Source organism: Hypanus sabinus, chromosome 12 (genome assembly GCF_030144855.1).
Source record: "Hypanus sabinus isolate sHypSab1 chromosome 12, sHypSab1.hap1, whole genome shotgun sequence".
Taxonomy (NCBI): domain Eukaryota; kingdom Metazoa; phylum Chordata; class Chondrichthyes; order Myliobatiformes; family Dasyatidae; genus Hypanus; species Hypanus sabinus.
Genome location: NC_082717.1, coordinates 111,067,081 through 111,085,007, shown reverse-complemented (window position 1 = coordinate 111,085,007; position 17,927 = coordinate 111,067,081). Strand labels below are relative to the sequence as shown.

The 17,927-nt window shown below is 38.5% G+C and overlaps 1 protein-coding gene across 7 annotated transcripts in view; it reads right to left on the bottom strand.

Annotated features, from left to right (window-relative positions):
• Window positions 1-17,927, bottom strand: part of wdr27 (WD repeat domain 27) — a 575,048-nt gene that overhangs the window by 546,682 nt on the left and 10,439 nt on the right. For all 7 annotated transcript variants that reach the window (XM_059986745.1, XM_059986748.1, XM_059986747.1 and 4 more), the window contains exons 6-8: window positions 9,244-9,295; window positions 9,063-9,133; window positions 8,075-8,198 (exon numbers count right to left, since the gene is read on the bottom strand). In XM_059986745.1, coding sequence (XP_059842728.1) covers window positions 8,075-8,198; window positions 9,063-9,133; window positions 9,244-9,295 — 247 coding nt within the window. The remainder of the gene's footprint in view (window positions 1-8,074; window positions 8,199-9,062; window positions 9,134-9,243; window positions 9,296-17,927) is intronic.

Here is a 17,927-nt window from a genome sequence, read left to right as displayed (position 1 = left end):
GTCGTATCCGCCCCACTACCGTTGCCGGCAGACCATTCCACATACTCACCACTCTCTAAGTAAAAAATTTACCCCTGACATCTCCTCTGTACCTACTGCCCAGCACCTTAAACCTGTGTCCTCTTGTGGCAACCATTTCAGCCCTGGGAAAAGCCTCTGACTATCCACATGATTAATGCCTCTCATCATCTTGTACACCTCTATCAGGTCACCTCTCATCCTCCATCGCTCAAAGGAGAAAAGGCTAAGTTCACTCAACCTATTCTCAGAAGGCATGATCTCCAATCCAGGCAACATCCTTGCAAATCCCCTCTGCACCCTTTCTATGGCTTCTACGTCCTTCCTGTAGTGAGGCGACCAGTGAGCACAGTACTCCAAATGGGGTCTGACCAGGGTCCTATATAGCTGCAACATTACCTCTCGGTTCCTAAATTCAATTCCATGATTGATGAAGGCCAATACATCAAACGCCTTCTTAACCACAGAGTCAACCAGCACTGCTACTTTGAGCGTCCTATGGACTCGGACCGCAAGATCCCTCTGATCCGCCACACTGCTAAGAGCCTTACCATTAACACTATATTCTAACATCATATTTGAGCTACCAAAATGACCACTTCACACTTATCCGGGTTGAACTCCATCTGCAACTTCTCAGTCCAGTTTTGCATCCTATCAATGTCCCGCTGTAACCTCTGACAGCCCTCCACACTATCCTCAACACCTCCAACCTTTGTGTCATCAGCCACCCATCCCTCCACTTCCTCATCCAGGACATTTATAAAATTCACGAAGAGTAAGGGTCCCAGAACAGATCCCTGAGGCACTCCACTAGTGACTGTCCTCCTTGCAGAATATGACCCACCTACAACCACTCTTTGCCTTCTGTAGGCAAGCTAGTTCTCGATCCACAAAGCAATGTCCCCTTAGATCCCATGCCTCCTTACTTTCTCAATAAGCCTTGCATGGAGTACCTTATCAAATGCCTTGCTGAAATCCATATACATTACATCTACTGCTCTTCCTTCATTAATACGTTTAGTCACATCCTCAAAAATTTCAATCAGGCTCATAAGACACGACCTGCCCTTGACAAAGCCATGCTGACTATTCTTAATAATATTATACCTCTCCAAATGTCCATAAATCCTGCCTTTCAGTATCTTCTCCATCAATCTACCAACCACTAAGGTAAGACTCACTGGCCTATAATTTCCTGGGCTATCTCTACTCCCTTTCTTGAATAAAGGAACAACATTCGCAACACTCCAATCCTCCGGAACTTCTCCCGTCCCCATTGAGGATGTTAAGATTATTGCCAGAGGCTCAGCAATCTCCTCCCTCACCTCCCACAGTAGCCTGAGGTACATCTCATCCAGTCCTAGCGACTTATCCAACTTGATGCTTTCCAAAAGCTCCAGCACATCCTCTTCCTTAATATCTACATGCTCAAGCTTTTCAGTCTGCTGCAAGTCGACACTACAATCACCAAGATCATTTTCCATAGTGAATACCGAAGTATTCATTAACTACCTCTGCTATTTCCTCCAGTTCCATACACACGTTCCCACTGTCACACTTGATAGGTCCTATTCTTTCATGTCTTATCTTCTTGCTCTTCACATACTTGTAGAATGCCTTGGGGGTTTCCTTAATTCTGCTCGCCAAGGCCTTCTCATGGCCCCTTCTGGATCTCCTAATCTCCTTCTTAAGCTTCTTCCTATTAGCCTTATAATCTTCTAGATCTCTAACTTTACCTAGCTCTCTGAACCTTTTGTAAGTTTTTCTTTTCTTCTTGACTAGAAGCCTTTGTACACCACGGTTCCTATACCCTACCATAACTTCCCTGTCTCATTGGAACATACCGATGCAGAACTCCACACAAATATCCCCTGAACATTTGCCACATTTCTTCCGTACTTTTCCCTGAGAACATCTGTTTCCAATTTAAGCCTCCAATTTCCTGCCTGTTAGCCTCATAATTCCCCTTACGCCAATTAAATGCTTTCCTAACTTGTCTGTTTCTATCTCTCTCCAGTGCTATTGTAAAGGAGATAGAATTATGATCATTATCATCAAAATGCTCTCCCACTGAGAGAACTGACACCTGACCTGGTTCATTTCCCAATACCAGATCAAGTACAGCCTCTCCTCTTGTAGGCTCATCTATATATTGTGTCAAGAAACCTTCCTGCACGCACCTAACAAACTCCACCCAATCTAAACACTTTAATCTAGGGAGCTGCCAATCGATGTTTGGGAAACTAAAATCTCCCATCACGACAACTCTGTTATTATTACACCTTTCCAGGATCTGTTTCCCTATCTGCTCCTCGATAGCCCTGTTACTATTAGGCGGGCTATAAAAAACACCCAGTATTGACCCCTTCCTGTTCCTAACCTCCACCCACAGAGACTCCATAGACAATCCCTCCATGGTGTTCACCTTTTCTGCAGCCGTGACACTATCTCTGATCAACAGTGCCATGCCTCTTTTGCTTCCCTCCCGGTCCTTTCTGAAACATCTAAAACCCAGCACTTGAAGTAACCATTCCTGTCCCTGAGCCATCCAAGTCTCTTTAATGGCCACCACATCATAGCTCCAAGTACTGATTGGTTGAAGTTATTGCTGCACGAGGGGGAGTCACACCTGCTACTGAAAACAAAGGGTCACATACTTTTTCCAATAAATATATGTAATATAGGAACATTTTTCTCAATAAATAAATGAACAAGTATGAAGTTTTTTGTGTTATTTATTTAATTGAGTTCTCCTTATCTATTTTTGGACTTACACTTGAAGATCCAATCACATGTTAGACCATAAGACCATAAGATATAGGAGCAGAAGTAGGCCATTTGGCCCATCGAGTCTATCTCCCATTCAATCATGGACTGATCCAATTCTTCCAGTCATCCCCACTCCCCTTCCTTCATCTCATACCCTTTGATGCCTTGGCTAATCAACAACCTATCTATGTCTGCCTTAAATACACCCCATGACTTCGTCTCAACAGCTGCTCATGGCAACAAATTCCAGATTTACCACCCTCTGATTAAAGTAATTTCTCCGCATCTCAGTTCTAAATGGATGTCCTTCAATCCTGAAGTCGTGCCCTCTTGTGCTACAATCCCCTACCACGGGAAGTAACTTTGCCATATCTAATCTGTTCAGGCCTTTTAACATTCGGAATGTTTCTATGAGATCTCCCTCACTCTCCTGAACTCCAGGGAATACAGCCCAAGAGCTACCAGACATTCCATAGTAACCCTTCAATTCCTGGAATCATTCTCGTGAATCTTCTCTGAATCCTCTCCAATGTCAGTACATCCTTTCTAAAATAAGGAGCCCAAAACTACACACAGTACTCCAAGTGTGGTCTCACGAGTGCCTTACAGAACTTCAACATCACATCCCTGCTCTTATATTCTGCACCTCTAGAAATGAATTTCACCAATGCATTCGCCTTCTTCACAACCAACTCAACTTGTAGGTTAACCTTTAGGGCATCCAGCACAAGGACTCCCAAGTCCTTTTGCATCCCTGCATTTTGAATTCTCTCATCTAAATAATAGTCTGCCCATTTGTTTATTCTACCGAAGTACATGACCATACACTTTCCAACATTGTATTTCATTTGCCACTTCTTTGCCCATTCCCCTAAACTATCTAAGTCTCGCTGCAGGCTCTCTGTTTCCCCAACACTACACGCTCCTCCACTTATCTTTGTATCATCAGCAAATTTAGCCACAAATTAATTAATACAGCAGTCCAAATCACTGACATACATCATGAAAAATTGCAGCCCCAACACTGACCCCTGTGGAATTCCAATGGTAACTGGCAACCAGCTAGAATAGGATCCCTTTATTCCCACTCTCTGTTTTCTGCTGACCAGCCAATGCTCCACCCACACTAGTAACTTCCCTGTAATTCCATGGGCTCTTATCTTGCTAAGCAGTCTCATGTGTGGCACCTTGTCAAAGGCCTTCTGAAAATCCAAGTACACCACGTCCTCTGTATCTCCTTTGTCTACCCTGTTTGCAATTTCCTCAAAGAATAGGTTTGTCAGCCAGGGTTTTCCTTTCAGGAAACCACACTGGCTTTGGCCTGTCTTGTCATTTGTCTTCAGGTACTATGTAATCTCATCCCTAACAATCTATTGCACCAACTTCCCAACCACTAATGTCACACTAACAGGTCCATAGTTTCCTTTCTGCTGTCTCTCACCCTTCTTAAATAGCAGAATAACGTTTGCAATTGTCCAGTCATCTGGAACCATGCCAGAATCTATCAATTCTTGAAAGATCATTAATACCTCTGCAATCTCTCCAACTACTTCTTTCAGAACCCAAGGGCGCATTCCATCAGGTCCAGGAGATTTATCCACCCTCAGACCATTAAGCTTCCTGAGCACCTTCTCAGTCATAATTTTCACTGCACAAATTTCACTTCCCTGACACTCCTAAACGTCCGGTATACTGCAGATGTCTTCCACTGTGACCGATGCAAAATATGCATTCAGTTCCTCTGCCATCTCTGCATCTTTCATTACAATATCTCCAGCATCATTTTGTATTGGTCCTTTATCTACCCTCGACTCTCTTTTACCCTTTATATATTTAAGAAAGCTTTTCGTATCTTCTTTGATTATAGTTGCCAGCTTCCTCTCATAATTCACTTTTCCTTCCAAATGACCTTCTTAGTTTCCGTCTGCAAGTTTTTAAAAGCTCCCCAATCCTCTATCTTCCCACTAGCTTTGGCTTCCTTGTATGCCCTCTCTTTTGCTTTTACTTTAGCTCTAACTTCATTTGTCAGCCACAGTAATATCCTTCTTCCCTTTGAAAATTTCTTCTTATTTGGAATTTATCTGTCATATTTATGCAGAAATAGAGAAAAATCTGCAGGGTTAACAAACTTTCTAGCACCACTGAAACTCCCATTAGGGCATTTTTACCCTTGCAGTTTATTAAGTCTACCCACAAGCATTCTACATTTTTTAATCCTATGTCACTTCTAAGAATTTGATTTCATTTTTTTTCCACGAACAGAGCCTCCTCACACCCTCTGCCTACCTGCCTGTTCTTTCAATACATCATGTATCCTTGGATGTTAAGCTCCCGTGATCTTCATTCAGCCATGACTCAGTGATGCCTACAACATCGTACCTGCCAATTTCTAACAACATCATCTACTTTATTCTTTATACTGCATGCATTCAAATATAACACAATTATCACAGTTTCCTGCCATGTTCTAAAGGAACATGCTAATTGGAGGGTGGCTAATGTTGTCCCACCTTTCAAGAAAGGAGGGAGAGAGAAAACAGGGTTAGCCCTGTTAGCCTGATGTCAGTGGTGGGAAAGATGCTGCAGTCGATTATAAAAGAGAAAATTACGACACATTTGGATAGCAGTAGAAGGATCAGTCCGAGTCAGCATGGATTTATGAAGGGACAATCATGCTTGACTAATCTTCTGGAATTTTTTGAGGATGTAACTATGAAAATGGACAAGGGAGAGCCAATGGATGTAGTGTGTCTGGACTTCCAGAAAGCTTTTGATAAAGTCCCACATAGGAGATTAGTGGGCAAAATTAGGGCACGTGGTATTGGGGGCAGAGTACTGACATGGATTGAAAATTGGCTGATTGACAGGAAACAAAGAGTAGTGATTAACGGGTCCCTTTCGGAATGGCAGGCTGTGACCAGTGGGGTACCGCAAAGTTCGGTGCTGGGACTGCAGCTGTTCACAATATACATTAATGATTTAGATGAAGGGATTAAAAGTAACATGAGCAAATTTGCTGATGACACAAAGCTGGCTGGCAGTGTGAAATGTCAGGAGGATGTTATGAGAATACAGGGTGACTTGGACAGGTTGGGTGAGTGGGCAGATGTATGGCAGATGCAGTTTAATGTGGATAAATGTGAGGTTATCTACTTTGGTGGCAAGAACAGGAAGGCAGATTACTATCTAAATGGAGTCAAGTTAGGAAAAGGGGAAGTACAACGAGATCTAGATGTTCTTGTACATCAGTCAATGAAAGCAAGAATGCAGGTACAGTAGGCAGTGAAGAAAGCTAATGGCATGCTGGCCTTTATAACAAGAGGAATTGAGTATAGGAGTAAAGAGGTCCTTCTGCAGCTGTACAGGGCCCTGGTGAGACCCCACCTGGAGTACTGTGTGCAGTTTTGGTCTCCAAATTTGAGGAAGGACATTCTTGCTATTGAGGGAGTGCAGCGTAGGTTCACAAGGTTAATTCCCGGAATGGCGGGACTGTCACATGTTGAAAGATTGGAACGACTGGGCTTGTATACACTGGAATTTAGAAGGATGAGAGGGGATCTGATTGAAACATATAAGATTATTAAGGGATTGGACACACTGGAGGCAGGAAGCATGTTCCCGCTGATGGGTGAGTCCAGAACTAGAGGCCACAGTTTAAGAATAAGGGGTGGGTCATTTAGAACAGAGTTGAGGAAAAACTTTTTCACCCAGAGAGTGGTGGATATGTGGAATGCTCTGCCCCAGAAGGCAGTGGAGGCCAAGTCTCTGGATGCATTCAAGAGAGAGTTAGATAGAGCTCTTATAGATAGCGGGGTCAAGGGATATGGGGAGAAGGCAGGAATGGGATACTGACTGTGTATGATCAGCCATGATCGCAGTGAATGGCGGTGCTGGCTAGAAGGGCCGAATGGCCTACTCCTGCACCTATTGTCTATTGAATACGGATTAGGGTAGGTAAATTGTGGCAAGCTATTAGGGCTTGCTCTGGAGTTATGGTATACAGCAAATACTAATTTCAACAGCAGCCATTCTTAAAACCTGAATGTGGATTGTCGATTGAATTTTAAATGTAGCTCTGAACAATAGCAGACTATGCTAAATTAACTTTCATTTTTCGGTGTCTGGAGTGTAGGTGTGAAGAAGAAGGTGTTTGAAAACTACATGTAATTCAAAGTAAGTATTGTAGATACATTGTAACTATAGAATTGTCCTGCAGTTATCTTTGATCTTTAGTGCATAGAATGTCATTCGTAAGGCCAGTGATGTTGTGGGTGTGGAACTGGACTCTCTGACAGTGGTATCTGAAAAGAGGATATTGTCCAAGTTGCATGCCATCTTGGACAATGACTCCCATCCACTCCATAATGTACTGGTTAGGCACAGGAGTAAATTCAGCCAGAGACTCATTCCACTGAGATGTAACGCTGAGCGTCATAGGAAGACATTCCTACCTGTGGCCATCAAACTTTACAACTCCTCCCTCGGAGTGTCAGACACCCTGAGCCAATAGGCTGATCCTGGACTTATTTCCACTTGGCATGATTAACTTATTATTATTGAATTATTTATGGTTTTATATTGCTGTATTTCTTCACTATTCTTGGTTGGTGCGGCTGTAACGAAACCCAATGTCTGTCTGTCTGTTTGTCTGTCATGTAATATTGGGTCAAGCAGGCCTCTTCTTCCAAAAGTGCCTTGAATTATGATGCCTGGTACTTGTTTTTGTTGAATTAACATGCTTATATTCACTAGCTTCAATGTCTCCCTGGTGACTTTGTTCACAGTTACATCATTTGTCATCTCTTTCTAAGAATTTGACTTTATTTTTTTACCAACAGAACCACCCTATATTTTCTGCTTAATTGCTTGTTCTTTCAAATATAATGTGTATCCTTGGATGTTAAGCTCCCAACTATGATCTTCTTTCAGCCACTATTCAGTGATGCCCACAACTTTGTGCCTACCAACTTCTAAACTGTGCGACAAAATCACCTACCTTATCCTGTATCCTGCCTGCATTCAGTAATAACACAGTCATCAGTTTCCTCCCACATTCTAAAGATGTACAGATTAGGGTTTGTAAATCGTGGCATGCTGAGGTCGCTCCAGAAGAATGGGAAAGTTTACAGGCTGCCCCCAGCACATTCTTAGACTGTATAGCTCATTGGTGCAAACAATGCATTTCACTGTCTGACTTCTATACATTTTCCCATATACAGGTGATAAATAAAGCTAACCCTTTTCTTTATCCTTATCAAATGTAGAAAATGTTAAAGCTCAGTACCTGAATTCTCTGACAACCTGTTTTTTTCCAAGATCTTGAAGTTATATTTTTGCTGTTCTTTCTGTAGGTCGATATGCAGCACACGGTGGCACTGCTGCCCAATCAGTGATGTAAAAATATCGAGCTGCAAGAAGCCCCTTGAATTATTTCCTTACTAGCAAAATTAGCAAACAACTTGTGAATAAAAGCAGTTGACTCAATAAAAACAGTGATGGATACATTTCAAAATATCTAAAATATTAAATATCCATTAAGTTAAATAAAAATTCATGTCATACACTAATTAATTTATAATGTTCAAGATGCCCTTTTGAGATAGATATTCCTCAGTATAGTAAGTGTTTCAAGTACAGGCTCAATGGAAATTCTGCTTTCCTTGTATTTTGCTGCAGTGTTTGGGTTACTGTATACTTACTTTCCATTTAGGGCACACTGCCTGGAATATGTAATTTATAAATAATATATAAACGGAACAGTGCTAAGACTGTAATTGAAACTGAACACTGTGATATAGCTTTTATTGATTAAGAGATCAAAGGTTATAGTGATAAAGCAAGAAATGGCAATGAATGTAAATGATCAGCCATGATCTTACCGAATGGCAAAGAATGCTCTTAAATCCAAATACCCTATTACTATTTCATATGTTTCTAATGAAAACAAGTTTAATATATTTGGTATATATTATAGCAAGTATAGAAAAAAGTGTAATCACATTATTTTGCAATATTCTAGCAAACAAGTGCATGGAATGGGCTGCTGGCGCTGGCGGGGAAGGCGGATAAGATAGGGTCTTTTAAGAGACTCCTGGATAGGTACATTCAGCTTAGAAAAATAGAGGACTATGGGTAAGCCTAGGTAGTTCTAAGGTAAGGACATGTTTGGCACAGCTTTGTAGGCCAAAGGGCCTGTATTGTGCTGTAGGTTTTCTATGTTCTAAAAATTTTGAAAAGTTCTTCCTATTCCTTCAATCACGTTATTATCCTACCTGTCCATTAGCAGATCCAGTAATAAATTGTTTGGCTCTGCTGTCCATGCACAAGCTTAACAGAGGACTACCTATGTAAAAATGAAATATTTTAGATTTGTATAATCAGACAAACAGCCTACAAATAATCACCTGAAACAATCCCTACATTTTCAATATAAACCACTTAAAGACAACTTACTTGATAATACTGCTGACTGATACAGCAATAATTTATTGGTGAGATTCCAAACCTAAATAAAAACACAAAAAAGTCATATCCCTGCTGCAGAATAACAATTCCTTTTCTTTTACAATATTTTTATTGATTCCTTACATAAAAGAATAGCGAGTACAGTAAGATATATATCGATTACAATATATTGGAATCACAAATATAGTCTCGTTACCCCATATCCATATAAATTAAATTTAAACATAATATTTAAAAGAGATAATTTTATTACACAAAAAAAATCTAAACCCACTACCAGAAAAAAAACAGCTGCTTGGTTCAAAAAAAAGGAAAAAACTCTTATCATATAGTAAAACATATTATTAGCCAACATCTGTGCTTAAAAGCAAATCAAAGATTTTGAAAATAATTCAAAAAGGTCCCCACAATGTTAAAAAAAAATGTTGTCTAGGTTCAGAAATTGAACAGCAAATCTTCTCTAAATTTAAACATGACATAACATCATTTAACCAATGAGTATGAGTAGGCAGAGTGGCATCCTTCCACTTAAGCAACAATGTCCTCCTGGCTATAAGAGAAATAAAAGCCAAAATGTGCAAATCACGTGTCTTCAAAATAATATCAATTCCTCCAACAATACCAAATAAGGCAGTAAAAGGATTAGGTTTAAAATTTACTTTTAAAAGCTCCGAAAAAGTTTGGAATACTTCCTTCCAATATTTTTCAAGACTCGGACAAGTCCAAAACATATGAATTAGCGAAGCTTCTCCATTGTTACATCTATCACAACAGGGAGATAGATCAGAATAAAGATGAGACAGCTTAACTTTAGTCATGTGGGTCCAATGAACCACTTTCAATTGTAAAAGGGAATGGCAGGCACGTAATGATGAAGTATTAACCAATTAAAAAAATTAATTCCAAGTATCCTCAGAAATTGGAATCTGTAAATCTTGTTCCCAGAGATTTTTAATTTTGTCTAAAGAAATATTTCTCATTCCCAACAACATACCATAAATATTGGATATAGATCCATTATGGAAGGATTTCAAATTAAAAATTGTATCAAGTAAATTCTTATCTGGACTTTTAGGAAGTGTATGTACTTGAGAACGCAAAAAGTCTCTAATCTGTAAATATCGAGAAAAGAGCATTTTGTGTAAGCTATACTTAGCTGACAATTGTTCAAATGAAGAGACACTATCTCCAACAAACAAATCCTGAAAATATTTAATAAACAGTATACTCCACTCTTTGAAAACTACATCAGTCATAGAAGGTTTAAAAAAGTAGTTAGAAAAGATTGGACTTGAAAGCGAAAAACTCAATAAACCAAAATATTTTCTAAATTGTACTCAAATCCTCAAAGTGCGGTTAACTACAAAATTATCAGTTAAATTACTTAAAGATAAAGGAATTGAGGATCCAAGAAGAGAAATGATAGAAAATTAATTAACAGAATCAGTTTCTAAAGAAACCCAGACCGGACAGTCCTCTCGATTAATACAATATAGCCAAAACCTAAGATTCCATACATTGATTGCCCAGTAATAAAACCTAAAATTGGGTAAGGCTAAACCTCCATTCTTTTTAGTCTTTTGAAGATGAACTTTATGTAATCGAGAAATTTTATTTTTCCATATATAAGATAAAACAGAATCCAGAGAATCAAAATAGGATTTAGGAATAAAAACAGGTGCGGCCTGAAATAAATATAAACATTTAGGCAAAATATTCATTTATTAGAATTAATTCAGCCAATCAATGATAAAGAGAGGGGTGACCAATTTGATAGTGCCTTCTTAACATAATTCAAAAGTGTAAAAAAAAATTCTTTAAAAAGGAATTTATAATTCCTAGCAATTGTTACGCCTAAATAAGTAAATTGATTTCTTACAATTTTAAAAGGTTAGTATTAACTAATACCAAATTATTCAAAGGAAACAGTTCACTCTTATATCCTGAAAGTTTATATCCTGAAACTGACTAAAGCAGGAGAGTAAAGAAAGTACAGAAGGTAAAGACAGCTCCACATTAGAAATGTAGAGCAAAAGGTCATCAGCATAAAGTGAAACTTTGTGGGTAATACCCCTCCTTAAAATACCAGTACTATTATTAGATTTCCAGAAATCAATATCTAAAGGTTCTAAGACCAAATCAAAAAGCAAAGGACTCAAAGGACAACCTTGTCAAGTTCTACAATGAAGTTTAAAAGGTTTATAATTCTGAGAGTTAATAAGAACCTGAGTGGAGGGAGATAGGTTTAATTTAAAGTAATTTAATCCATTGAAGAAAATAGGGCCCAAAGTTAAATTTTTTCTTAAGTTTTAAATAAATAATTCCATTCAACCTAATTGGAGACTTTCTCAGCATCTAAGGATATCACACATTCCAATATCTCTTTAGAAGGAGAATAAATAACATTCAATAAGCAAAAAATATTAAAGTGGGAGTATCAATTTTTGATAAGTCCAGTCTGGTCATCAGAAATAATAGATGGCAAAATATTTTCAATCCTACAAGCCAAAAGTTTAGATTAAAATTTTAGTATCAACATTAAGGAAATTGGTCTATAAGAAGAACATTCAGTTGGATCATTATTCTTTTTAAGAATAAGCAAAATAGAGGCTTCATAAAAAGATTGTGGCAACCTACCTAATTTAATAGAGTGTGAAAGGACTGAATATAAGTGAGGTACAAGCAAAGAGGAAAAAACTTTATAAAACTCTCCAGAAAATCTATCAGGATCCGGAGCCTTCCCCGAGTGCAAAGAGTGAACAACCTCGACAATTTCTTCATAAGAAATGGGTTGATCCAGCAATTTTTGATTATCATCAGAAAGCGTAGGAATGTTTAATCGATCTAAGAAATTATTCATTACAGTATTATCTTTAGGAGGATCAGAACTATAAAGTTTAGAATAGAATTCTCTAAAAGTATCCTTTATTTCTAAATAATCAGATGTTTTATCACCATTAGCTTTTCAAATTTTTTTTAATTTGGCATTTGCCTATAAAGGTCTTTAATTGGTTAGCCAATAGTTTATCCGTTTTATCTCCATGAACATAAAACTGACCTTTATCTTTTAAAAGTTAAGCTTCAATTGGGTAAGTTAAAAGCAGATCGTATTAAGTTTTAATTTCAACATGTCTTTTATATAAAACAGGATCTGGAGCCAAAGCATATTTTTGGTCTAATTGTTTCAACTGATTAGCTAATTCAATTCTCCCCTTATTAGCTTTTTCCTTAACACTTGCAGTAAAATAAATAATTTGTCCTCTAATATAAGCCTTAAAAGCATCCCATAAAATAAGACTAGAAGTCTTATTCTCTTAATATTCTCTAGCATATTATCTTAAAAAAAAGAGTAATTTGTCTCCCCAAAAACTTTAAAAAATACTTATCAGATAACAGAGTTGGATTAAAACGCCAAAATCTGTTTGTTTGGGAGACACCCAGAAGATTTAAAGATAAAAACACAGGAGCATGATCTGAAAAAGCAATTTCTTTATATTCACAGGATCGAGCCAATGGAATGAATTGACTATCAACAAAAAATAATCAATCCTGGAATATAAATGATAAACCTGAGAAAAAAATGAATATTCTTTTATCTGTTGGATACAAAAAGTGCCATATATCAACATTGTCACATTTCATTAGAAAAGATTGGATAAAGGAGGCAGATCTACTAAAAAGTCAATCATTTAAAAAATGAGCGATCTAAAACAGGGTCTAAACAGTTGAAGTCTCCTCCTAAAACCAGAGCATACAGACTTAAATCTAGTAAAAGTGAAAAAAAGCATTGGAAAAAAAACCTGGATCATCTATATTCGGGGCATACAAATTAGCAAAAACCATTCATTTATTATCTAATTTCCTTGCCACTATAACAAAATGTCTGTTCGTATCAGACACTACATTATGTTGAACGAAAGAAACTGAATTGTCTATAAGAATCGAAACTCCTCTGGCCTTAGTCTGAAAGGAGGAATAAAAAAATAAGCCCTTCCAACAGCTGAAAAGACATACACTTACACACATTTACGAACACAAGCTTCTTGTAAAAAAATTGAGACATTCAATTTCTTAATATAATTAAATATTTTATTATGTTTCACAGAATGGTTTAATCCTTTCACATTAAAACTAAGTAAATTAATAGTATGGTCCATTTCAAATATTACTTAAAAGAGCAGTTAGAATAAAAACTATTGGAAAGTACATTAAATCCAAACAATGAGCTTTAAGACAAAGTAACCAAGCAACAAATGAAGCTAAGAGAACCAAACAGCTGAAAGAAACCCACACCCCACCCAAAGAGAGAAAGTTGACCAAAGGGCAGATGACAGCTAAACCTACCAACATTACCTTCCCAAAACAATCTAGTGGCTCAGCTCCAAACAATTTTCAAGGTTAACTGAATTCCAACAAGACACAACAAAAAAGAGTAAAATTAAACTTACTTTAAAAAACCTCATGAAAAAATATAGTACAAAATACTAAAAACTAAGAAAATTCAGAACATATTAACTTGGAAAGTATTAACTCAATGAAAACTTACTGATGTTAAATCCTTAATTTTCTAAACGAAGAAAATAAAAGTACAAAAGAAACAGATACCAAGGTATACCAAAAGTTTAAAAAATTGTTCATAAAAGAAAGTAATGAACAGTTAGACTGCTGATTCTAAAAAAAGGATCCATCAGGCAGACGCAACATAGATTTATGTAGGGAATTATTGAACAGTTAAACTTCTGATACTGATTCAGAAATTTAAAAATCCTGCACCTCTTGAGTCGAGTGGAACCATTTCTGAGAGCCATTTTTCAAAATGATTCTAAGACAAGCGGGGTAATGAAGAGAGGGTTTAAAACCTTTATTATACAATTCCAACATAACTTTTTTAAACTTGAAGCATTCATTCAACACCTCGGGTGAAAAATCCTCCACAATTCTGATCTTCTGGTCTTCATAATCAATCATACCTTTCCGATGAGATTCACGAATTAAAAGTTCCTTTGTTTGAAAGTCGTGAAGACAAATTATCACTGAACGGAGTCGTTCTCCTGGAGGAGGTCTTGGTACTGGCAATCTTTGAGCTCAGCCTATTTTAGGTTGAGATTTTAAAATATTCGGAAATAAGTTAGCCAAAAGGTTTGCAAAAAATTCCAAAGGCTGATTGTCTTCCATTAACTCTTTAAAACCCAGAACTCACAAATTATTTCTTCTGCTTCTATTTTCTAAGTCAATAATCTTCTGTCTTAATTTTTCATTAACCTTTGACTGTTTATCACAGATCTTTTCCAGGTCATCAATCTTCACATCCAACATCATTAAAGTGTCTTCATTCTCTTTTATCCGTTTATCATGTTCACTTAAAGGTTTTTGAATAGAATCCAATTTTACATCCATTCGTTTAAATTCAGCGCTGAGTTGCTGGAATTTCTGCTGCAACTCCTCTAAAAGTTCATTCTTATGCTTCTGAAGTGTCTCCATAATAGATTCCAAAGTTATAGGTGAGTCCTCTTCTGTTTTAGTAGCTTTGGCTCCCCTCATCGTAAAACAATTTTGTGTTTAATACTAAGTTTTCAAAACAAGTTGTAAACAGTAAATTAAGTAGAGTAGGAGCAACTATAAAAACACTGCAACTCCTTCGACAGCCAGTAGGTTTTTTAACAATTCAAGTTCAAGTTTAGTTTATTGTTATTCCACTCTAAGCATGTTTACTGCCAAAAGAAACAATGTTCCTCCGGATCAAGGTGCACAGCACAGTACATAAAACTCACACAATTAACATAAAAGTAATATTACAACAAATAAATTAAATACAGTGCAAGCTAATAAGTACAAAGTATAATACTACTGGCATTTCATACGTGATGAGACCATATGATGAGATTGATACCTGGCGGCAGGGAGTTCAGTAGTCTCAAGGCCTGGGAGAAGAAGCTGTTTCCCATCCTAACAGTTCTTGTCCTCAAGCTATTGTACTTCCTGCCTAATGGTGGTGGAGTCAAAGAGGTTGTTAGATTGATAGGAGGGTTCGCTGACAATACAATTCGCCCTGGGAATGCAGTGTTCCTAACAAATATCTCTAATGGCTCTAATTAAAATGTCACACCATAATGTGTGATCCAATTACAGAAATTTAAGACAAGGAAACTTTGAAACATTTATCTGCCACAATGATTAATTTTCTTAAGCCTTTAATTTTATCACACTTTTCATCAGTCATTCACAGAACTAAAGTGTCAAATGAGCAAACTAAATTTCTCTTCAGGGCTCCTCATCATAGTTCAGACAAGAAAAACCTGTGCAGCAATCACCACCTCCCAGCACCACTCATCTGCTGAACCTACACTAATTTCAGCCAGTGTCAAGACCCCCAAGTAGGTCTGAGAGGAAGGAAATACAGAGTCATAGGAGCAAAACTGTCTACATCTATTGTAGCTGCCTTAGTTCCTTTCAAGAACTAACCAATTTACGCCCCTACAGCCCTGCAGATTTTTACGGGGGTTGGGGGAAGGGGGGAATGTTTTGTTCAAAACGTAGAGAACGAATGCATGCAACAACTTGCCAGAGGTGGTGGTACAGCAGATACATTAGGGACACTTAAGGAACACTTGGGTAGGCGCATGAATGATCGAAAAATGGAGGACATTGTAGAAGGGATGGGTTACCTTCTTTGCAATAATATTTAATGATGGGTCCAGTACAATTGACACGTAGGAATTTAAAGTTACTAATCCTCTCCACCTCTAATCCTCTTATGATTACTGGTTCATGGACGTCTGATTTTCCTCTCCTGAAGTTTATAATCAGTTCCTTGGTCTTGCTACTATTGAGTGAGAGGTTGCTGTCATGACACCACTCAGCCAAATTTTCAACCTAACTCTTGTAAGCTGATTTATCACCGCCCTTGATACGGCCCACATCAGTGGCATCATCAGCAAACTTGAATATAGTGTTGGAGTTGTACTTAGCCCCCTGTTCTACTTGCTTCACACCTATGACTGTGTGGCTAAGCACACAGCCCTCTGGCACACCTATGCTGATTGAGACTGTGGAGATGTTTTTGCCCATCAGAACTGACCCGGGTCAACAAGTGAAGAAATCCAGGATCGAATTGCACAAGGGGATATTAAAGCCCAGGTCTTGGGAGTTTACGGATTTGTTTTGAAGGGATGAAGGTATTAAATGCTGAACTGTAATCGATAAAGAGCATCCTGATGTATGCACCTTTGCTGTCCAGATGTTTTAGGGTTGTGTGAAGAGTCAATGAGATGGCATCTGCCGTGGATCCGTTGCTCCAGTAGGCAAATTAAAGTGGATCCAAGTCATCACTCAGACAGAAGCTGATATGTTTCAACACCAGCCTCTCAAAACACTTCATCAATGTTGGATATAAATGCCAATGGGCAACAATTATTGAGGCAGGTTACCACAGTCTTCTTGGGCACCGGTACAACTGAAGCCTGCTTGAAGCAGATGGGTACCACACACTGCCAAACTGAGAGGTTGAAAATATTTGTGAATACACTAGCCAGTTAGTCAGCACAGGTCTTCACTCGGCCAGGTACTCCATCCAAACAGGATGTTTTCACTCTCTTGAAGGCAACCCGCAAGTGATCTTCATATATGAAACCAAAGGATCATCTGGGGACAATCCACAGCCTTTGAGCATTTCTCATTAATTCCAGTCTAGTCTAGTCCAGAATCCCAACTTCATCCATGAGATAGCTTTCTGGAGATCGTACCTGCACCTCAATAGACAATAGACAGTAGGTGCAGGAGTAGGCCATTTGGCCCTTCTAGCCAGCACCGCCATTCATTGTGATCATGGCTGATCATACACAATCAGTACCCCATTCCTGCCCTCTCTCCATATCCCTTGACCCCGCTATCTATAAGAGCTCTATCTCTCTCTTGAATGCATCCAGAGACTTGGCCTCCACTGCCTTCTGGGGCAGAGCATTCCACATATCCACCACTCTCTGGGTGAAAAAGTTTTTCCGCATCTCAGTTCTAAATGGCCTACCCCTTATTCTTAAACTATGGCCTCTAGTTCTGGACTCACCCATCAGCGGGAACATGCTTCCTGCGTCCAGCATGTCCAATCCCTTAATAATCTTATGTTTCAATCAGATCCCCTCTCATCCTTCTAAATTCCAATGTACACAAGCCCAGTCGTTCCAATCTTTCAACATACGACAGTTCCGCCATTCTGGGAATTAACCTTGTGAACCTATGCTGCACTCCCTCAATAGTAAGAATGTCCTTCCTCAAATTTGGAGACCAAAACTGCACGCAATACTCCAGTTGGGGTCTCACCAGGGACCTGTACAGCTGCAGAAGGACCTCTTTACTCCTATACTCAATTCCTCTTGTTATAAAGGCCAGCATGCCATTAGCTTTCTTCTCTGCCTGCTGTACCTGCATGCTTGCTTTCATTGACTGATGTACAAGAACACCTCGTAGCATTCCTGATCTCCAGACCTCTGATCTGGCCCTCAGCAAATTCCAGATTTCATGGTTCATCCAGAGCTTCTGATTGGGGTATACTCTAAATGATTTCATGGGGACACACCCATCTACACCTGTTTTAATATAATATAGCACATCATAACACATCAGCCAATATCCCACACACACACACACACACTCAATACTGGAAGATCTCAGGAGGT